The sequence below is a fragment of the Pecten maximus genome, chromosome 14 (genome assembly GCF_902652985.1).
Source record: "Pecten maximus chromosome 14, xPecMax1.1, whole genome shotgun sequence".
Taxonomy (NCBI): domain Eukaryota; kingdom Metazoa; phylum Mollusca; class Bivalvia; order Pectinida; family Pectinidae; genus Pecten; species Pecten maximus.
In genome coordinates, this window is record NC_047028.1 from 31437443 (window position 1) to 31461997 (window position 24555).

Sequence of the window (24555 nt, forward strand, 5' to 3'; positions counted from 1 at the left end):
GTACCCATTTCACACCATGAAACATGTGTATATGTATCCAAAACATTGTAAAACTAAGTGACAAACATTTTGACACTCGTGTATGAAATTGCAAGAAACATAAACTTTTTTATTTATACTTACGGTAGTTGTACATTCCGTATAACATATAATATATATAATAAAAAAAAAAAAAGGGGGGGGGGGGGGGGGGGGCGTTTATTAGGGTGGGGACGTTCATTAGAATAAATACGGTAAATGCTGTTGATTTATCAAAGTTATTATTAAAGTAAGAAGAATTTTTGTTCAGACTGCAGTAAACAGACAATAATTTCCTTATTAGTTATTTTTTAGGTATCATTATATCCTTAAAGATAATAATGATGAAAACAAATATTACAAAACAGATTAATCGTTTCAAAGACGGAAAAATTCAACCATGACAGTGATATTTTAATGTATATAGTGATACCTGGTAAAAAAAGTTCCCAAATAGCTAGTGAAATTGTAAAGCTTGGCTCTAATCAGATTTTACTGTTGTCAAAACTCGAGAGATCTTAATACACAAAACAACTTGGTTAAAGATTGAAAGTAAACTAATCCTGGCTATACCGGTAGGATGTAATGGGTTCTATATACTTGAAGGCAATTTTGAATAAAGCTAATCAAATGCTTCCATTACAGACAAGTTTGAAGCCTTAACACTAGTGTTATACAGGAGAACTATCCCATGACTTTTGCAAGTCGAATTTGAAAAGTTTGAGGATTGAATGGTTGACCTAGAGGAGGTTCAGTACAAAAACACATTCTTTTGTCTGGGACTGTTGTGACCAGTCTGTAAATTATGGAAATTGTTTTATAGGATTAATTTAGTAACTGCACCAATTTTCTGTTAACAGACTTCATAAGTTATGGAATCACTTGACGGCCCTAGTTCCTCTGAACTTTAACAGATTTCATAAGTTATGGGAATCACGTGACAGTTCCTAGTCCCTCTGTAATTTAACAGTCTTCATAAGATATGGGAATCACGTGACGGCCCGAGTCCCTCTGTACAATCACGTGACGGCCCGAGTCCCTCTGTACATTAAGGGACTCTGAAGCTGTGGAGCCTTGGTCTTGTAGTGTTCGTTGAAGTCCAGTCTGAAGCTGAGGAAAGCGCAGACTAACATCCTGGTGGGTCGTTAGCATCACCAGGAACTGCTGTACCATATCCTGTCAAAACAAAGGATTTATTTCAATCTATTATAAATTTAGATGGAAAAAATTGTCAGCATCATCAGAAACATTGGTATATATATATCCTTCAAAAGTAAATGGGCTTAATGTAATTTCTTAAGATTATTTAATTCTTCCAATTTAAAATATTTTCGATGAAATTAAGTTGTATTAAAAACTAAATATACTTCCTTCTCCATCAAGTACCATTTTAATGATTTTGATAAGTCGTGGCTTCGGGACAGAACCCATAGCCATCCTCACCTTTTTCAAATCTTGTAACAGGGACAGCAGGTATGACCATTACATTCTACTGGTATAGACAGATGAAACATCTTGTGAGTAGACCTAGGTATGATTAGTTACCTGGTAGCTCTGAGTGTGAGTAGCCCTAGGTATGATTAGTTACCTGGTAGCTCTGAGTGTGAGTAGCCCTAGGTATGATAAGTTACCTGGTAGCTCTGAGTGTGAGTAGCCCTAGGTATGATAAGTTACCTGGTAGCTCTGAGTTTGCGTAGCCCTAGGTATGATAAGTTACCTGGTAGCTCTGAGTTTGCGTAGCCCTAGGTATGATAAGTTACCTGGTAGCTCTGAGTGTGAGTAGCCCTAGGTATGATAAGTTACCTGGTAGCTCTGAGTGTGAGTAGCCCTAGGTATGATTAGTTACCTGGTAGCTCTGAGTGTGAGTAGCCCTAGGTATGATAAGTTACCTGGTAGCTCTGAGTGTGAGTAGCCCTAGGTATGATAAGTTACCTGGTAGCTCTGAGTGTGAGTAGCCCTAGGTATGATAAGTTACCTGGTAGCTCTGAGTGTGAGTAGCCCTAGGTATGATTAGTTACCTGGTAGCTCTGAGTGTGAGTAGCCCTAGGTATGATAAGTTACCTGGTAGCTCTGAGTGTGAGTAGCCCTAGGTATGATAAGTTACCTGGTAGCTCTGAGTGTGAGTAGCCCTAGGTATGATAAGTTACCTGGTAGCTCTGAGATAACACTTTAAACTGAGCTCTTGTGTTAGGGATGATTTTCTTGAGGAATGCCATCCTGCGATGTTGCTCCTCTGCCTCCTCTTCTTCTGTCAATCCCCAGTCTCCCTGATGTATAAAAATGTGACATTTTTTTACTCTTATAATTAATGTACATTAACAGACTTCATTAGTTATGGTATAATTTCATAATTGACACTTATAATCAATCGGGTGGGGACTTGTTGTGCCTGTCACACTTTATCAGTAACTCCAGGTGGGGACTTGCATGTTGTGCCTGTCACACTTATCAGTATCAGTATAATAAGTTTAAGCAAACTATGAAATTAACTGTAATATATAGAGGATATTGAGTGGTTTCTTGTTTAATATAACATATATTTCCCGAGTATGACAGAAAAATTGCGGGAATCTGTAACATAATTCATGACGTTATCTCTTTGTGACGTTACTCCATGCCAACTTGACGTCGCCATTTTGAAAGGACTGATCAGCGCGATTTAAGCGTTTTCTACTATTGTCGGAGAATCTGTGCATGAATAGCTGACATCAAGTATTTTGTCAAAAACTAGTCTGAATAATTTAGAAATACAGTAAAATAAATTTATCTTCGCTTCGATTGGAAAAATCGGCAAGTTTCATATTTTCACTGCAAAATCTTATATCTTTTTTAATTTATATATCCTGTATATGTTGAAGGAGTAATTTAATATTGATGCATTCCAAAATATCAAGTGCTTTACCCTATCTGAAATTGTTCACCTTAAAGTATCACTTTCTTGAGAAATGAAATGGAAATATGTTCTCATTATGTCACTCTAAACATAACATTCTCTTCCCTCTATTGTCAGTCCACTAAACACAACATTCTCTTCCCTCTATTGTCAGTCCACTAAACATATCATTCACTTCCCTCTATTGTCAGTCCACTAAACATAACATTCTCTTCCCTCTATTGTCAGTCCACTAAACACAGCATTCTCTTCCCTCTATTGTCAGTCCACTAAACATAACATTCTCTTCCCTCTATTGTCAGTCCACTAAACACAACATTGTCTTCCCTCTATTGTCAGTCCACTAAACATAACATTGTCTTCCCTCTATTGTCAGTCCACTAAACACAACATTATCTTCCCTCTATTGTCAGTCCACTAAACATAACATTGTCTATCCTCTATTATAAGTCCCTGAGAAGGCCTGATTGGAAGCTTAAGTCTTTCCCCTATAGATCTTAGAACTGTTGTCACAGTCTTTACAATGTTATTATTACCTCTTTTGAACGTTTCGCCTGCTGTTTGTCGAAATGTTGTCGAGCCATCTGTTCCTCGGAGGCCTCTGTGAAGAATGCTCCCAATGCTGTCTGGAAATCGATGATCAGATCAAAGATGGTTCTCAACTGGGTCAGTATATTCTGTGTAGACGAGAAGATGAGACCACAATGAATACATCAGTTAACATTGTAAACCTCAAGTTTACATTACATACAGGCAATTGTAATATTTTCTACATACTTTCTACATACAGGCAGTTGTAATATTTTCTACATACTTTCTACATACAGGCAGTTGTAATATTTTCTACATACTTTCTACATACAGGCAATTGTAATATTTTCTACATACTTTCTACATACAGGCAATTGTAATATTTTCTACATACTTTCTACATACAGGCAGTTGTAATATTTTCTACATACTTTCTACATACAGGCAGTTGTAATATTTTCTACATACTTTCTACATACAGGCAATTGTAATATTTTCTACATACTTTCTACATAAAGGCAGTTGTAATATTTTCTACATACTTTCTACATACAGGCAGTTGTAATATTTTCTACATACTTTTAATTTTTACACAGTGTGCTAGCTGGTTTGTCTCTTACTTAACTTGTGTTTGGCAACATAAGAATCTTCCCCCTAGGGTTGAGATCCCTATGTCCCATTCCAAAGTTGGTAAAATATTCTATTAATCTCTTATGACTTACCTGGAGATGGAACATAATCTCCATAACTACTGCATACCTTTGATTGTCTACCAAGGACACACCTGAACGACTGTAACTTACCTTTGATTGTCTACCAAGGACACACATGAACAAATGTACCTTACCTTTGATAGTCTACCAAGGACACACCTGAACGACTGTAACTTACCTTTGATTGTCTACCAAGGACACACCTGAACGAATGTACCTTACCTTTGATAGTCTACCAAGGACACACCTGAATGAATGTGTACCTTACCTTTGATTGTCTACCAAGGACACACCTGAACAAATGTAACTTACCTTTGATAGTCTACCAAGGACACACCTGAACAAATGTACCTTACCTTTGATTGTCTACCAAGGACACACCTGAACAAATGTAACTTACCTTTGATTGTCTACCAAGGACACACCTGAACAAATGTAACTTACCTTTGATTGTTCATCAAGAAGACACCTAGAGATGATGGTATCTAGAAACACCTGGTGAGCGGCGATAATGTAGTCAAGGTCCTCTGCTTCACCGACTTTGGTGAGCAGTTCGTCCCACGAGCACTCTAGCACTTCGAAGTTGATATAGTACTGAACTTGCTGGACGAAGTGAACCATCTCACTGGTGAGCATGTGACACTGGTGAAGGATGCTGGATAACTCTGTAATAAAATAATAATACAATGTAAAATCCAACACAATGTGTAAACAGGTATAATATAATCAGGGGTCCACCAAGACTTTTACTGTAAACAACAAAATTTGATCTGCTGACATGGAAGTGTGCTCTGCAGTTCCACTTTATCAAAATTGTAAGCATCATGTCAAGTTGAACAGATTTATAAAATGTAACTTGGTTTGTAGTGGTGTACGGTGCAGCGGACATTTTGATGCATCTTGGTTCAATTATTTGGATTCATATATTGAATCTCAAATTACGAAATTTGGTTTGAATCAGATTTAATTTTACAATAGCCACCAGTAAACAAAATGGTGGCCCTCAGGCGGTCGAAGGTATGGGACCACTTCAAGTTTTCCAAACAAGACGGGAGTTAGAATAATCACTGTGTGTAAATTATGTGACACCACCCTGATGTATCAAACGAGATATCTACTAAGTCAATGACAAATCATTTGTAACAGAAACATGGCGTAGATATATCAAGTTTAGCTGAATGTACGACCGGCAGTACTGCAGAGTCTGCCCACTCTGCTTGTAGCAGTAACCCATCAACATCGACTGAAAATCGAAGTTCTTCAAATCAAATGAAAATAGCTGAGGCTTTTGCCAACAAAAATGAGTTGCGTGTGTCGACTAATGTCTACACATTAGCATTACAAACTCCATCAGAGTATTTCTAGCTAAGGATATGAGGCCGTATTCTGTCGTGGAAAATGAGGGATTCAAATCGGACACCAAGGTACATGTAGTACAATGGCTGTTTGAATTAATTATGAAGCAATAAAGTAAAAATATCAATTTGAAATAACAAATTCATAAGTAAATCTTTATTCAACACAAGCAAATTATATATATATATATTTTTTTTAAGTTGTTAGTCTTAATTAAGGTATTTCATTTTATCATATGTAATTGCTGACAAAATAATCCAAAATGGAAGAATTTATAAATAATGAGTATTAACCCCGCATTTTTAAATTCAATTAAAAATTATTCGAACTGAGGAGCTGCGACTCAAACTGGATTCCCTATTGATTTGGTTTTTATTTGAATAAGTCAAGGATCAGAATTTCCATACCTACATTTATACATACATGTAGGTTTACATGAATTACAAATCCTACCTTCTCAATATTAGGCCCAAAAGTAAAGTCAGTTTTATTACATGAATGAAAGGACTTCCTAGCTTCACAGTGTACAGAGTCAATGGAGAAGATACCCAGTGAAGATTTTCACCTTGCATTTATCTCAACTTGCATTTCTGCAAGTGGTAATTTTGGAAAGTCACATACTTGTAAGATAAAGTAAAATAAAATCTGTACAGACCTGGAATACACTGAAGCATCTTTGCACTGGCCATCTGATTTCTCCATATATTGGCTAGGATATATTCCATCCTCTTTGACCTCCACAGGAAGTTGAACACTCGCAGATACATGATCATACACTCTGGTGTGAACACCTTTGAGACAAATATTCAACATGATTAATTTAAGTAACACAGTCCGGACCAAACTGTAAAATCCATAAACCCAGAACAAACCACTTTTCATACAAGCCCTATTGTATATTATGTATGTTTAAACCACAAAACAATGGCCATGTTGTTTAAGGCTTAAAAAAACTTTTAAATGAACTTGAGTTGTTTATCTTATGGCTCATCAAATTGACACTTTGTTTATAACAGATAATATATTCCAAAACACCAGTTTGACAATGAAACCAGACACATCATAACAACACATGGGGGGCAATACCTCTGATTAGAACTAATCAAAGATTTAGTCATTTTACCTCTAACTAGGACTAATCAAGGATTTGACGTTTTACCTCTCACTAGGACCAATCAAGGATTAGTCATTTTACCTCTGTCTAGGACTAATCAAGGATTTGACGTTTTACCTCTAACTAGGACTAATCAAGGATTTGACGTTTTACCTCTCACTAGGACCAATCAATGATTTTACCTCTCACTAGGACTAATCAATGATTTAGTCATTTTACCTCTGTCTAGGACTAATCAAGGATTTGACGTTTTACCTCTCACTAGGACTAATCAATGATTAGTCATTTTACCTCTGATTAGGACTAATCAATGATTTGACGTTTTACCTCTGACTAGGACTAATCAAGGATTTGACGTTTTACCTCTCACTAGGACTAATCAACGATTAGTCATTTTACCTCTGATTAGGACTAATCAATGATTTGATGTTTTTCCTCTAACTAGGACCAATCAAAGATTTGATGTTTTACCTCTGATTAGGACTAATCAATGATTAGTCATTTTACCTCTGATTAGGACTAATCAATGATTTAGTCGTTTTACCTCTGACTAGGACTAATCAAGGATTTGACGTTTTACCTCTCACTAGGACTAATCAACGATTAGTCATTTTACCTCTGATTAGGACTGATCAATGATTTAGTCGTTTTACCTCTGACTATCTGATCACGATTTTCTGTGACTGATCAAAGATTGACTATTACATGAAAATTGTTCAATATTTTATGAGATTAACAACAGACTTGACAAGTGATTAAAAGAACAAAACTAATAATCAATTTATATTAAAAGGCATTTAATTACGATATTTCTAAACATACCAGCTAGATACCTTAATACATATCCAACACATTTTTTCCCAATTCTGATGAATGTTTTTGCAGATACATGTATTTACATATCTGCTCATGATCAATTGTTTATGAAATATGAACAGTTTGAGATTAAAACGTGTAGTGTGATACTGACCGTTCTGATTGGACCATCCACATGATAGTCGAGGCTGAACACATCCCAACCTGTATCACCTGTAGATACCTATCAAACACATCAGAATATAATTACATATTTATCCAATAATGACCCCTGGGACTGACATTACACATGTCATTACATAATTATATCAATTGAAATGTTTTTGTGAGGAAATATCATAGATCGAATATGTTTAACAATCTTCATATTGTCTCGTGGAAAAACAAAAGGCGTATTAAAAAGTTTATAGTTGATTCATTCAGTAGTATTTGTAAATTTTAAATTTACAAATACTACTGAATAAATCAACATTTTATTTTTTATTTTTTTTTCACTTTTGACAAAAGATTGATATTTGTATGAAACTTGAGCCAAACCTCCAGAAGTCTGACATCCAGCCTCTTGAGAATATCAGAATCATCAAACTGTGCATTAGTGGCTCTAATGGCTGTCTCAAGGATGCCAGTCAGATTATGGAGGTACAAGTTCCCTGCTGGCTTGGCAAGATCTTCTCTGTAGAAAAACATTTGAAGAAGTGTCAGCGAAACAGATTAAATTTACTTTGCAGGGCTCAAAGTGACACCTATTTTAGTGGCCATGGCACCTTAAATTCACCATTGGCGACCAGTTATTGACCTATAAGGCGCCTGCATGGCCAATAAAAAATTGTGTAAATTTGCGATTTGGTTAATCTTTAAAAGCCTAGGTTGCAGTCAATGCTAAAATGACATTCACAATGGAAAAAGTTACAGAGATGTTTTACTGATGTAAACAAAACATTTTTTTTTTTTTGAAATTTAAGACAACTAGGCCAGGCAAAAAACTTTTTCGATTGGCACCTAGATTTTATAACTTGGTAGCCAAATAGGCCACCTGGTGAAAATATCCACTTTGAGCCCTGCTTTGTTGATCAAGAACTAAAGGACAAAAGTTTACAAGTACATCACAATTGATATCAAAGCATTAATCAGTCTTATAATTACAGTATTCCACTGCATGTATTAAAGTAAATGTTCCCCTTATCTCTAACCAATCTAACAGACACATTTTCTCAGATTATGATTTTCCTTTAAACAATGAATATAGTTTATATACTATAAACATGCAATTTCTAGTAATAGTTGCCTGATTTTATTCTGAAACATTCAAGAAGGTTTTATTTTGTAAAATGAACATCTATTTCAATGTTTTTTGCAATTATGAAAAAATATTGAAAGTTATTCATACAAGACACTAAAAACATTCTCTACATGTTTTGCTATTTTTTTTTTTTATTTTATTAATTTGTGGGATGAACAAGTAAGGGCAATTCTATTCCAGTAAAGTATACATCCAATGGGAGAAATCCTGAAATAAAACAATTCTATGTGTGTTGGGTGGTGGAGAAACTGCAGTCTTATATAGTACTGTTTGAATGAAATCCATTATATTGGTGGTCCCTGTATGACTAGTGTTCTCTCGTTTGGTATTTTACTAGAATGTAGCCCAAATGTGACATGGAAACTGTGAAAAATTTGATAAATTTGATTGATAATTTTAACTTCCAACTGTGTTGTGCGTTGCAAATTTATTTGACAACCAAAATGTGACTTGTCTGATATAAGTACAAAGAGATCTTACTCTAGTAGGTCCATCAGATGCCGAATGAAATCTCCTTGTCCCAGTAGTAAGTACCGTCTCATTGCCTACAAACATCAATATGTAAAAATATTGTAAAATATTAATACATAACCCTCCTTGAGGTGGTCTATGAATTTGTAAAATATTAATACACAGCCCTCCTTGAGGTGGTCCATGTATTTGTAAAATACTAATACACAACCCACCTTGAGGTGGTCCAGGAATTTGATGGATACTAATACACAACCCACCTTGAGATGATCCATAAACTTGTACTTGTTGTGTAGGGTATCGAGGAGGTGGCGACTTGTCTCCTTGTACACAGTGTCAATCATGTGCTGGAATTCACTTATTGTGTCCTGCATAAACATCTCACCGGCTGTGAAATTTAGAGTAACATTAAGTTGTAGAATACATTATCATAAGTAAAAAAAAAAATTCAGACAATTTTACTCTGGTTGATAATGAAGACTTGAGACACAAATTGGAGTACACCCAGGCTATTTATTTTTCACTTATTTGGGATCGGACCTTATTGTCTACATTTGGGACAATTGGCGAATTTCAGGGCAAATAGAATTTCCATGAAATGAACTCAACATCCTTGACTACCATTCCTTCAATTAGTACCACGAAAAATTAATTACCAAGTTTATTTTGTTGTTCTTTTCTTCAGTAACTTTCAATCCAAGTAAGATCTACACATAAGCTAAAATGTACCTAGGATGTCGGCACAGAAAGGCATAAGTGGCCTTCCTGCTTCGTTAGTCCCAGGAATTCAATCTGAACCTCCCATTGGATACCAGCTCACTAGAGAGTGGGCCAGTGTGGCAGAATGGTGGTTGTATTGCTTTTGATGATGTAGCAGAACATAAAATCTTTATAATCTCTAAAAAGTGTTCCCAGATATTAGTCTGGACGGTTTGCATAATTCATATATAAATTATGTTCTATAGGTAAATCAGACATTTGTGAGTTGTCTTTTTTATAAAATATTTTCTATTGTATATAACCAGAAATTCTAAAATTACTTTGAAATACAAAAATATCATAATTTCTTGGAAATTTTCAATTTTTATGGTTTAAAAAAAAATTCAAACCAAGAACCGTAACTCTTTAATACCAACATTTTGGTAACTGTACAAGTTTTTTTTTTTAAAGTTTATGGCTTATATTAATTAGCAAGAATACTTTGAAAATTATAAATAATCTTATTAGACACGTTGAATGGTTAAAATAAAGTCAAATATACTGTATATCTGTGATTGAATTAAAACACTATCAAATTTTAATGCATAAAGAAAAGATTTAAGGGAGGCAACTCCTTCAGCCTTAGCAATCTGATATAAGGGAGACAACTCCTTCAACCTTAACTATGAAATTATTATTGTCAAGCAGTCATATATTTTAATTTCTCAATGTATTTTTCTCCCTCTATTTATATATATATATATATCTAATTATTTGTTAATATCTGTTAAACATGATATAAAATATTTGGAAATTTTATACCTGCTTCCGACTCTACAATTATGAAATCAAAGATGGCGGTCTGTATAAATGTTTTATTTTGATCTGTGCAATGTGTCCACATTCCTATCATTATCATGTGAGTAAATCCCTGTCAATTATTATAAGTGTTAATACAGGGTTTTAGTAACGACCGGTTTTTGAAGTGATGGCTTTTAATTCTTATCACAAACATTATAAATTAAACGACCAGAGGGCCCTGAGACTTGACTCATGGCTGATCCGAACCACTCCTAATTGTCAGAATAATTGCCTTTACACCTGCTGTTTATACATAAACAAGCCACAGCCCAAGTGTTCAGATTGATAAGGACCCGACAAGATTGACAATAGTAGGCACTGCATGGATGACATGCAATCTGGTACATTAGTAATGGCTTGACATGATATGGAGGGAGAATTTTTTAATAATGCGAGATTTGTCTCATGTTGCGTGAGAGAGGTCTTCATGAGAGAAAGCTTTGAATATTGCGAGTCTCCCACCAAGGATGTGAGAGGTAGCGACCCTGCTATTTGCAAGTCAATAATATCCACAACATTAATATTTTACCTTTGGTGTTGTCCATGATCATAGCAACCTCGCGACCTTTGGTGGGTGTCCGATCCTGACACACCTGTCTCAGGTAATTGATTGATTTACCTGTGTTGAGTATCTGTCAGAAAACAAAAATCATACATTATAACATCATTCATTCTCCTTAAAGATTTCTTACGGGTCACTCTCTGATAAATCATAGAAAATCATGATCAATTATTGAAATTAAAAACTACCAAAACTGGCCTGGTGTCATAATTGTTGTCATATTATTCAGCTGACAGACAATGTGATCAATGAATATATCAATAATTGTTGAACGCAGCTTAACCACTTGTCAACAAATAAATAAATGTAAACAAAAACTGCTGATGCATTTTACAGCCATATTTTAGCTGTCATGAGGATAGGAGAGCAGGGTATAAATGTACAGAGGAATCTTCTTATTTGCATATTAAAGCTTTTTTCCAGGTGAAAATATGCAAGTAAGTGGAGTATGCAAATAGACAGAGTTAGGGTCTGGCTCCGTCCTAGACACACGTAATCCTCCAGTAGACATGCAAATGTGCCCTAGATACATGTAGTTATTATTTGCCAGCCAAAAACGAATAAAAAGAATAATTTTTAAAGAATTAAAATCCTAATTTTACAAGAATTGAAGTAAGGCCAAATAAAATTAATTTCTTGTTTCTCAGGCCCGCCCGCATCCAATATGAAACCCCGCACCACTCACTTTTTATTGAAATCAAAAAAATAAAAACGTCCGCGCTGAAAAATAAATTCCGACGTTGGTTCCCGCATTATCCGGAACTTGCCCGATCCGTGTTTTAGAATCTCCCAAATCAAATCATTGAAACGTTTGTTTATCTTTTAGAAGCTTGATTTTTCGATTGCACATGGTAGCAATGATTTCCATTCAAATATCTTTTTCTGAGAGTGTTATTTTACCCTGGACAATCATATCGAATTATAGCGACACTTGTTCGTTTGGCGAACTTTACAATGGCCTGCGTGATTGATCGCTTGGTCCCGACGACTGGTAGTTTCCGCCAAAATTCATGGATCATGATGTGTCGGCCGCGAACGGCAAACGGAAAGCTGATGTTTTTTTATAAAGTAATGATGTCTTTGAAGGTTAACGAAGCAACAAAACTGTTTGGACATTAATTTTGTGGGATGAACGAAAGGGGAACAAAAAGACCAAATCTTAAAACATAGGCAGTTCCTGATCACTTGTGTACATCTGGTGAACATTGAACATAAAATTGTATTTCAATTGTTTTTCAATTTAAATTGTAAGTTTAATACCAGAAAATAAAGACAATAGTTTAAAATTAAGATTCCTTTATTCATTTTATGCTTTTAACAATTGACACAATTTTAAATCACACGATTCATGCATATGTATCATTATGTGACTGAGAGAAAAAAATAAAAAAGTCCCTCCCTCATCACATTTTTAGGTAGTAAAAAAAAAAAGCCTCCCTCCCTCATCCTGTTTTAGAAAAATGTGCCTGAGAAACAAGACATTAATTTTGTTTGGCCTAAGACTGACCCACATGTCAATCTGCATTTGTTGGAGACTTTGAGATCTGTTGATAACATATTATACAGTATATTTCAAATATTCAGTTTTGTTGAATTTGCAGCTTCAACTACACGTATTATGAATATGGCCATGTCTAAATTACATTGTTTGAGAGCGTACCCTTTTTGCCTGGTCCATCGTGATGAAGTATGGGATCATTGACTTCCTCAGAGTGTACTTATCATGCCATAATCGGTCGTTTTTCACCGTCGGGTCAGAGGCCACAAAGAACTGAAAACATCAAAATGAAGTTGATATTTGATAAACACAAACACCTATACTTTACAACATGTACATGTACTTTTTAAAGAAAGTAAAAATTAAGTAACAAATGTTTAAAGTACCTAATGATGCTCTTGACTAATCCTGTCTGATTTCAACACCGATTCACGAATTACTTGAACTTTATCAGTTTGAGACACACAATGCAATTTGCATTTTAATTCACGGACCGAAGTTTTGAACAAATAATTCATTTGTTACCTAAATATGCATACCTGGATAAACAGCCTACATCCATGTCTCTCACAGAAATGTGACACTTTATTTCAGATTCATGGTCTTTTCATAGACAGGCGACATGATTCTTCATATTTTTTTAAGGACACCAAGCATAATTCAAGGACTTTTCAATACTACGTTATCGACTGATGGATCAGAACAACAACTGCAAACGTCTTTATATTTAGTCTTCTATAATGTGTACAAAAATGCCTAATTTAACAATGATAACCAATATTAGAATGAATTTGCCTAGAGTTACAGTGCCTGACCTCGTCATGGGTGTCCTCCAGTTCCCCATCATATATCCAGCGTATCAGTGTGGAGTAGATTGGCTGTGAAACCTGTTAAAACAGACGTCACATCACTAAATCAATAGTTTAAGGAAAAGAGGTTTTAAATCAGGCATTTACTGATATAAATTCTGTTAGGGCTATTCCAAAATTATCCATGTGGGGGGATTTACCCCATCAAATTCCTATATAAGTGCCTCCCACCCCTCCCACAAAGATAATTCTGGAATAGCCCTTATCAGATAAACAATGAGGTTCATGAAAGGAATTTGAAAATAAATTTTCATATATAGCAAATTTTATGAAAATGTCATAGCGTCAAATTTTTAAATATTATAGCAGAAAAAAAAATCAAATTGGCCATGGGCCAACCGAAATTTGCAGCTAACAAAATGTTGAGATTATGCTTTCATGAAAATTAAATGAGCCAGCTAACCATGGTTAAGGTATGCATGATAAGGGCCTTGATGTTCGGGTCTCCATGTTGCATGTAGGAATACAAAGACGAGGCCAGAGCTCCACCCTTCTTTCCTGTAATATAACAATAGTAATTCTTACCTGTAATATAACAATAGTAATTCTTACCTGTAATAATTAACAATAGTAATTCTTACCTGTAATATAACACTAGTAATTCTAACCTGTATAATTGCAGTTCTTATATTCAGTAAATTATAAAGATGTTTCCCATTAACAGTTAACTCCGTTATTCATTCTTTTTTTGACACATGAAACAAGAAATTTTCGAAAGCTCAAAAAACTATTTTTAATCATTGTTGATGTTTTTTTTTTTAGATAATCACCTTTCAAGACAGTTCTTAAATGTAATATTGTAAATTTTTCTGCCAATGGATTTCACAGAAATTTAAACAAACTACAATTTTTTTTTTAAATAATGAAGATGATGTTTGCAAATAAGTACAGAAACAGAAAAATTTTGCCTTATTGTTGATTTCATGGTAGAGGCAAAACAATCCTTTTAATAGTCAATTTTGTATGTCTTACCTTTCAATAATCATGGCAAAAAGAGGCATTATATATCATAGTTTTAAATATAAGTCAATGATGATATTCAAAGATCTTGGCCTACCAATAAAAACAATGAAATGATATCTCTGCTACAACACAATTCGAGGTAGGAACTTCAATAATATATTTTCAATTAATGTTCTTTAGGTAAGTACCTCGACATACGTCCACCACTGTCGCTAGCGTCTTAAGTCGTAAGAGTGGATCAAATGTCCACACCACCAACTGTCTCAGCGTGATCGAACTCTCCTCTGGTGATATCAGACCTATATCTCCTTGGTTTAACTGTAAGAAAGGAACTCATCAATATTATACTGTGTAATATTTTATAAAGATTTCCTCCTGAATCACAGATTTTTACTTTTCAAGATTAGATTAAAGCTGTCTTTTCTCCAAATTGTGAACAAGCTGTGGACCATTGAAATTGACAAGGCTAGCTATATACATTGTATACAAGGTTTAGCTATATATATGTACAAGGTTTATCTTTACACAAACAGTATACGTATCAATGAGTACAAGTGTTGTTGCAACGCGTCATGACCGACTGGTCTCTTTATCAAACTGGCTGACTGACTGTGTGAGCGAAAATCATGTTCACCTATGTCTATGTGACAAGATGGTAATTATACATTATTGCTTGACGATGGGACATTTCGTCTATGGATATCAAGTGTATATACACGCTGTTTCGAATAGACTACTGATTGGGTGTAGACACTGTCCATCAACACACTAGTACAGGAAGCAATATAATACTGAATGTGTAAACATAAACCAGGCTAGCATTCTACTGTGGGACCTTCCAAACTGACCAGACTTGTTCTACTGTGGGACCTTCCAAACTGACCACAGACTTGTTCTACAGTGGGACCCTCCAAACTGACCACAGACTTGTTCTACCGTGGGACCCTCCAAACTGACCACCGACTTGTTCTACCGTGGAACCCTCCAAACTGACCACAGACTTGTTCTACCGTGGGACCCTCCAAACTGACCACCGACTTGTTCTACCGTGGAACCCTCCAAACTGACCACAGACTTGTTCTACCGTGGGACCCTCCAAACTGACCACAGACTTGTTCTACCATGGGACCCTCCAAACTGACCACAGACTTGTTCTACCGTGGGACCCTCCAAACTAACCACAGACTCAACTTTCAGGAAGTTCTATCCTGGAACCCTATATATTGATGAGGGACTATCTTGGAGTCTCGAGTAAGATGTTACAACAACTGTCATCTGGAATTAAATTAAGCCTGATCAATCAAATTATAAATTGTTTTCCTCATTTTTACACCACAAAGACGACAATATAAATCTCGTCAGGTATTGTAGCCACCTTCAGGTCAAACAGATAAAACAACTTCTCGTATCCATATAACTTAAAGAGGCTTACCCGCAGACGGACCGGTAAACGGCACATCTCCGATCACTAAATAAACTTCAGTACACGTTTCTATGTGACAAAATTAGAGGCTTTCCGACTTTATTTCTTGAAAACAATTACAGAATATGTATTTAAAAGACGTTTTAAAACTCAACCTGAGAGGGAAATGTATGGAATATAACGGCAAATCTTCTTTGTAAATCGCCGCTGCCTTTGAAGTTATCACTGTGCGGCACTGTGCACGTGCTTGTTTCTTTGATGTGTCAATCAAATTAGACTTATTGCGGGTTGCGATTAAATAAATAATATTTAAAAATGAGGTTTTAATATCACTTTTCAGCGTTTTATAAGGAAAATAAAATGAAAAACTCAACAATTCCAACAATCTGTCATGTGTCATCTTTTTCTATTAGCCAATTTTTCTGATCTCTCTGCGGGCAAGCCTCTTTAAGATATATTTCTCTGCTAGTAAAATTTACCTGCCCCTCCAGGACAGCAATCAGCCTGTAGTACTCGGTCAGTTCCTGGTGTAATGCTGCACAAAAACTCTGAAACAAAATATACATTGTTATTTTTACTCAGATAAGGCCTGAAACTCCATCTCAAAATCCAAGATATTCATAGAATATATTTCATAAAATTAGTAAATTAGAAGAATTCACTTGTACAAAACTTACCAATAAACTTGACTTAACTTCATTAATTTTATAAAATCATTTCAAAAATATAAATTTTAAGATTTTATTTTGCACAATTCCAACTTGACAAAGCTTACCTGTCCAACTAATCCAAATGTCTTGTCGGCACTTCTCGTCTGGATATAGTCCTTGGTTTTAGAATACAGCCATCCACACTCGGCAAGCTTACTGACTAACTGTCGTATTGCTTTAGGAATCCCAGCCTTCAAACACACAGCATTATCAGTATACATTAAAGACAGCTCCGAGCAGACATAGCTTTACATTTACAAAACAAACAACAAACGATGTAAAATAACTTAAAATATTAAAAAAAAAATTGTCTGTCACCTTACAAGTTACCTCCCTTTGACTAGATGGGGTATGGCCGAGAGCTTTATCAATCCCGTAGTGCTGAATAGTTATGGCCAACAACCCGTTCAAAACATGACTTGGAAGTATGGCTGACCTTAAGCATGGGTACCATAGCTTGGTTGCTCAAATGTCCAGGAGTGGGCAAGAATTGGGAGTTACATCACTAAGGTCTGGTGTTAAACTTATTTTTTACTCTAGTCTGGGCCGGGTAGAGTTTATGTATACAGTCCAGCTAGCCCTTGGTTCTGGGGTTGAATTGACCAATTTGGGGTGTATAGCAGTAGTCTGGCATCATTAATAGTCCATGTTATATGTTATTACATGGTGTCAGTTTACTGCCATAGGCCTAAATGCTGATGAAGAGGGATGCTGGTTCGGTTGAATATGGATCAATCAATGTAAGGGATAAACTGATAAAGCAACAGGCATTCAATCTGACAAAGGTAACGCCGTGTCGGGGAGGCCATTTCCTTCCTTTTTTCTAAAGGGGGTTTGAAATTACTTTGAGGATATTGGTTCAAATCCCTAGATTGTTATGTACCTGTGAGTCTATTCGGTAGCCTTCTTTAGAGGAATCAAATTTAATCCATTTTCCCTCAATCCCTTGGAAAGCATACACAAGATCTTTGATCAATTCTGCTTCTGGCAGCTCAAATGATGCTGGAAATACAGAACAAAAAGCTCACACCAGTGTAAACTAAAGAATCAGATAACTTCAGAACATTAGATCACCACAGCTTCCACGTCTGAGAAAATTCTGTAACTGTAAAATGGGAAACTTTTTTACCTCTGAACAAAAACTTTTGGGATAATAATTTATCAAGGAGATTTAAGTACTATAGTCAGACCATCACTTTTACAGAACTTAAAATCTATATATGTCATCAATATAAACAACAAATGTATTGTAACATTAAAACAACAATGTATTGTTACATTAAAAGACAAGATGATTAATAGGTCATTTTAAGTGGACCCACTTATCAAAACTGGCTCTAAACAATGTTATTTTCTAAGAAAACATACTTTTATCTCCTCGGAGAACCAATATATTGGTTTCAGGTTTATTACGTCGATTGTCCCTGCTCGGCACTAATGCTGTGTTTGATTTTTCTGTAATTTAGAAATAAATAAATTTGAAGCTCAAATATCAAACAGTACAAAACAACTTACTGACTTAATGAGGTCAAGAAAATGACCTTTCAACTTATGACAGATATTTTCTTGGCCTCCCACCAGTAGGTACAAAGAAGAGAGAAATCTTTTCTTAAGGTTAATGATGATACTGGAAATTTTATCACATAACTGACCTGTTATCTATTGAATTCTATAATCAGAAATTGATTGGCCATCAAAATATAGACAATGACGTTACAATATGAGAAGGAAATGGTGCAACAAAATAACTGCTTTCCTTTTATTTTGTTGTACACATTTTGACTTCTATTTTGTTATTTCCACACACTTTGACTTTCATTGTGTCCAAACATTTTGGCTTTCATTTTGTTTTGTCTACACATTTTGACTTTCATTTTGTCCACAAACTTTGACTTTCATTTTGTCTACACATTTTGACGTTCATTTTGTCCATACATTTTTACGTTCATTTTGTCTACACATTTTGACTTTCACTTCGTCTCCACATTGACTTTCAATTTTTCTTCACATTTTGACTTTAAAACTTATCAAAACAAGTTTTTTGAGTTATGTGATAAAATTATCTTAAAATTTGTTCTCATATTATAGATTTTATTAGTCTCTTTTTTTCACCCTTTTATTAAAAACCTTTAAAGATTTTCAAGTTTTCCAAAAAATCATTAATAGAATTCAGAATTCTAGGGATACAAAGAGACAAACAAAGTTGTCCAAAATAAACCTGACAGAACACATTTCATTTCAAGCATTCCTAGTGTAACTGAGGATGACCTTGTCTTGTTAGGGTAGAAGCCAAACGAGATCCCAAAGTTCGACTGCTACCAGTCCGGTCTAGTTCAACAGAGTTGAATGTCGTCCTGAAAAATATTAAAACATAACAAACATTAGCTTCCTGTCGATCAATATTAGTTATGAATACTTTCTTTTTTCATTAAAATCAATAGCACCTCATAGGCTGGTACTGAAGTAAATAGCGATGACTATATTCCAAAATAGAGGACTAGGATAATGGTAAATACGTTCAAACAACTTTCTATACTGACATATATAAGTTCAGTATGTACAGATTTGATAGATGCTGAAAATTACAAAGTTGAAATCCCTGAATTTGTCTCAACCTTATTCATTTTTAGACCAATTTTATAAAGAATGAACTATTCCGGAATAAGACTCTACCTTATCCATTTTAAGACCAACATCAGAAATAATGAATTATTCCATTTGATATCAAGGAATTCGCTATTAACACATTGTACTGTAATTTACATGGGAAATGATGATAGAATATATTCCTTTTTACAACATTATGAGACATATCAACTTACACTGGCATATATGAGTGAGGAACTGTAGGATTACTATTGTTGAGGTCACTACGGATGCTACTGATCCCACTACTGCCAGTGGTGTTAGAGACGGAGTGTAACGTCGTCACCTCCCCAACACTCCCGGGAGGGGGAGGGTATCTGTGTAGGGCAGGATTGAACGGCGTGGAGGTAGCATGAGAGGGCAAGCCAGATCCAAACAATGAAGTACCATTAACTGTAGGCTGAAAATGGGTCACACAAAAACAGCTTAACCTACACATTACTCAAACCATGTTTTCGAAAATTACTTTCAATTGAAATTTTGAAAAAGTTTTTTTTTTTTTTTTTTTTTTTCACTTTCTTTATTTTTCCAAGTTCACATATATAAACACATTGCTACAAGAAACAAAACATGGCTATTTGATTAATTCTTACTTCTACTTACATATATATTTTTATTGTCTAGCTAGTACAAAATATATTTTCAATCTTACTTAATATTATTAGTTATTAACTAGATCCAGTACTGTGCTGATAGAAATCCATCTTTCTCTTATTCGGTTTGCCTTTGTTCGGAGATAAAATATCACACTTTGTTTTTCAATTTGTTTATAGTACATAAAAATTGACCGGATCATTGACCGGATCTTTTGAAAAAGTTACAAATACTCTCTGTGATGTCATTTCTCAATTTTGTTTTTGAAATATTATTAAGGATATTCCTAACCTTAAAATTTCCCATACAAATCTATTACCAAATTTTACTAAAAGTTCCTTTACCAAGTTTTTTTTCTTAAAATCCAATATAAATGCTTTCCCACTTTTTCAGAAATACTGAACGAAACTTGGGCCATGACTTTCTTAAGCGAGATCATTTGTTTGGCTATTAAAGTCATGTCTGTTAATTCTTAGCTCCACGCTGTATTGATAATATGTGACTTGATATTTCAAATAAATGGAGATATGCCTACCTTTGCAGCTGGTCCATTAGCAGAATCACTAAGTGACATCAGAAGATACAGGACAGCCCATCTTTGCTTCAGTAAACCCTACAGTTCAAATACAGTAGGTAATAAAAGAGTTCCTACAAAGACTTCAAGACAGCTTGTCAAGTCAGAAAATATACAAAGGTTCATTCTTTCAAGCCTACTTTATTATTAAGCCTGCATAATGAACAAAATTATGGTAGTCATCGTTTTTAAATGGCCAACGTTATTTTGAGGAGTATTAAGGTAACATTTGTTTCATGCCATTAATATCAGTCAATAGTCAAGACTACCTCCCCAATGTGTTGTTTTATCAACAAGAATGTCCAGCTGTTAAATAATACAAACAATTTTATTGTGAACTGTTGGTGTAACAGCATTTTTATCAACCTTCATCTCCATTTCGTTATATCATCAGGAATTCAGGTCTTTCGGTGGACACAAAAAAATGATCGCCAAGTATTCAATAATCTGTACTAAAACAAGGATATAGTTATCAAGATCCCCCCCCCCCCCCCCCCCCCCCCCCCCCCCAATGCAAATATTGCATTACATGAAATTAACATGGGCAATCCCCCCCCCCCCCCCCCCAGTATGTTTGTAATATGTAAGTTTGATTTGGTGTCTTTATGTGTGTGAGTGAGTGAGTAAAGACATATAGAATGGCTACATGTATGAATATATATCACATTATATCTAAATGAATATGATGTATGCTTGTAAGTTTGAATGGACATCATGTATTGTATTTGTAATGTGTTGTTGATAAAATTAAAATTGAATAAAAAATTTGTTAAAAAAAACAAAATTAACATGGGCAACATGCCTAAAAACATGAAACACATGACCAAGCATTTAGAACTATTACATGTATTTGTGTTCAGTCATCAAGTTCCTGTGAAAGTAGTCAACATAATTAGTAACAAGTCTACTACGCAAGTCTCATCAAAATCTGATCATTCCTTCAAAAGATATCATGCGGAAAGGGAATCCGGACAGACGGACGGAACCCACTTTTATATCCCGATGAGCGGAGGATAAAAATGTATGTATGCCTTAGTCAATACCACTCACCTGAGCCTGAAGTTTCCTGTGTAGGTCTGAAAAGATGGCTGCATCTCTCTCTCTGCCTTTCCGAACCACTAAAATGAAAAGTTACTTATTCAATTAAAAGAACGGATTTCATCAGAACACTGTTCATTATTGGATGTAAATCTCAAAAACTTGGATAATATATAAAGTTCAGTGTAATACACAATTTTTCCAAAATAATTAAATAGAAAATGTGGTGGTTTCTAATTGAATATCTTATCATCACCTATAAATGACTGAATATGCTGACAGTTGCCATATGCTTATCAATTTTTCATTCTTCCAATGGGAAAATCAATTATCTTTAACCTGGTCTAATTAGAATTAATATATTTTGTAATTTGAAATAAAATGTGAATGTTGTGTGTTAAGTGATCAACAGTTATTGAACAAGTAACAACATTCCATTGTATACATGTATTGTCTTACATTTTCTTTTGATTTTTTCTGCAACTTGAAATTCATTTGTTTCAACTGGAGATCCAAAATTACTGAAAACAAAAGAAACAATAATTAGCTACAACATTTCATACATTTAAATTTCAAAGGTGTATATGCATCACAAATACTTTCAAACTTTCGCAAATGTTCATGGTGGATTAGATGCTTTGGTACATGATCAAAATGCCAAGCCTCCCAAAACACATTTGTAACCACACCTTCTTGACAAACACTTATAAAACAACTTATAATTAAGCAGTACTTTCTGTCTGCCCCAAGATGTGTAGGGGAGACTTTCAAGCTGTTGATAAGACATTAAACGATACTTAAATTAAACATGTCGTACTTCCTGCACTGCATTTTCTAAATCATTCACAGTAACAAATTTCTCAACCATAATTCACATCTTAATCTATGTCAGAAATCCCCCTCTTTGATAGGGATGGTTAGCAAGAATGACTCACTGCACTGTTTATTGCATACAGCCACTCACTCTAAGTTGTATATCACCACTAATGTGTATTTTTCTACTTCTACTGTACATTGTAGATAACAAGCATACTGGGTATTGTTAAAGCTTATAGCAATACATGTCTCCTACCCCCCCCCCCCCCCCCCCCCCCCCCCCCCAATAATAGATGATTTTATTTTATTTAAAGTTTTATTTTGATGTTTAATTCTTATCTTAATGAGGAATATGTAGAAAATATGTCAGAGATGCTCTTGTAAATACATGTATGTAGCAAAATGTTACCTTCCAATGATCTTTAGAGAATGCTGTAACACTGGCAAAATGGAATCTGAAAAAACAAGTTACAAAATTTGTGTATCAACAATAGATTCTCTCTGTTCATCAAATATATAATCAAAAGCTTCTGGTATCTAGACTGAAAATCACTTAACTGATATACATTAATTTTTTTTTTCGAAATGCGGCTAGAATGGGAAACAGGGCCTTTTCTAAGGGCTTTTTGTAGCCATTAATTAGCTGTGATAACGTCTGGGGTAGCTCCTGACGATGGAAAGACAATTCCTGACTGATGGTTGTTGTCAGAGCTACAATTCCCTCCCATTGCAGATAGTGTTGCAAAATAATGAACCTCGAAAATGTCTCCATAATCTGCCATGATACTTCTCAGAAAGTGCATCCTTCTTTGTGTAATTATTTAATCTAAGAATGTTTGACCTTGCTCAACGAGATATGAAGCTCCGAATCTGTTTATCTGTTGAAATCTCACGGGAAATTTCATGAGCGTCAATTTATTTTGATTTTCTTATTTTCTTAACCTTTACACTTGTATCAAAGATGTCAACATGTTATTAAATAATATCACTGTGTGTCTTGCTCGTTTTGGATGTTACCATTTATTGTCAAAGAAATGACATAATGTGCAGCTGGTTTGTTGATTGAATATTGATAATAGATACCAGAATCATCAATTTCCATGTGATTTTTATCCGAGAAAATTATAGTCATAGCTACATGTAAATACTGCCCGATGTGAATCACATCAGGGCTTGCTACACTATCAGCAATGGGAGGGACTTCATACCCAGTGGCCGGAGACCAGTGTAGGTAGGCAGGGACATATAATAATATACGTCCCTGAGGCAGGGTATGAATATTCGTTCTAGCCATTATGTGCCTAACCAAATGAAATTCTTTCATATATTTAAGCTAAATTCCAAAAATTTGCAGTTTACATCTGATAAAATCTTTCACGATTCATCATTTTTTACCAAAATGAGACAAAAAGGCCCCATCCCAAACCAATGAGAAAAAGCCCTTTGAGGAGGAGGGGAGGAGGGGAGCAGACAGCAGTATCGTGATCAATATACAACATTAAATCTCCTCTCCCCAATCCCCATCAGTTACATATCCATATTTCATTTCAACGAAGGAACTGATCAGGTGGATAATATTTTTCACACAAAGCAAATCATCAAAATGACTAATTCCATCAATATGATGAACAGTGGTTTCACATTTCATCGATTGTTCAAGTTCAAACCAACATGATTTTGATTTGGTTGACAGTACCATCTGATAGCCCCGTCAATTTCATGCATAACTTCTTCAATAACAGCGCAGAAGTCTCGGGCCCTCTTTCTGTTCTGCTACCCATGACTGGATTTAAACTATCATTCGTTGTTCAAGAACTTGTATTTTCAGGAGAATGTCATCTGGTCGTAGCCATATTTGTTTTGCCGCGCTATGGTATTTTCCGCATGTAAAGTAAAGCTGGTCTTATTTTCGTATTCCTGCTTCGCATATCAAAGTACTGAGAGTACTGAGATGAATTTCGAGTCAGTGACAGTCGGTCTCGCATACTGTTTTAACTTCATATGATTTGTATGGTGGACGGTGCCTACAGAGTAGTTCTTAATGTTTTATTTGTCTGTTTTCTGTGTGAATGGCATGAAATAGCGAAAAA

At 35.0% G+C, this 24555-nt stretch overlaps 1 protein-coding gene across 1 annotated transcript; it reads right to left on the bottom strand.

The window, feature by feature from the left end:
- Positions 1–191: 191 nt before the first annotated feature.
- Positions 192–24325, bottom strand: LOC117342452 (gamma-tubulin complex component 3-like). Its single transcript, XM_033904612.1, has 25 exons — positions 24162–24325; positions 22875–22920; positions 22109–22170; positions 21662–21729; positions 20573–20650; positions 19620–19843; positions 19066–19151; positions 18166–18252; positions 17681–17799; positions 16863–16988; positions 16567–16635; positions 14853–14982; positions 14105–14199; positions 13648–13719; positions 12995–13105; positions 11302–11404; positions 9473–9600; positions 9222–9286; positions 7979–8114; positions 7596–7664; positions 6167–6302; positions 4600–4820; positions 3448–3588; positions 2166–2285; positions 192–1194 (listed from the first exon to the last, which is right to left on the bottom strand). Exons 1-25 carry the CDS (start codon positions 24244–24246, stop codon positions 982–984), a joined length of 2790 nt encoding a protein of 929 aa, XP_033760503.1. The 5' UTR covers positions 24247–24325; the 3' UTR covers positions 192–981.
- Between the last annotated feature and the right edge of the window lie 230 nt (positions 24326–24555).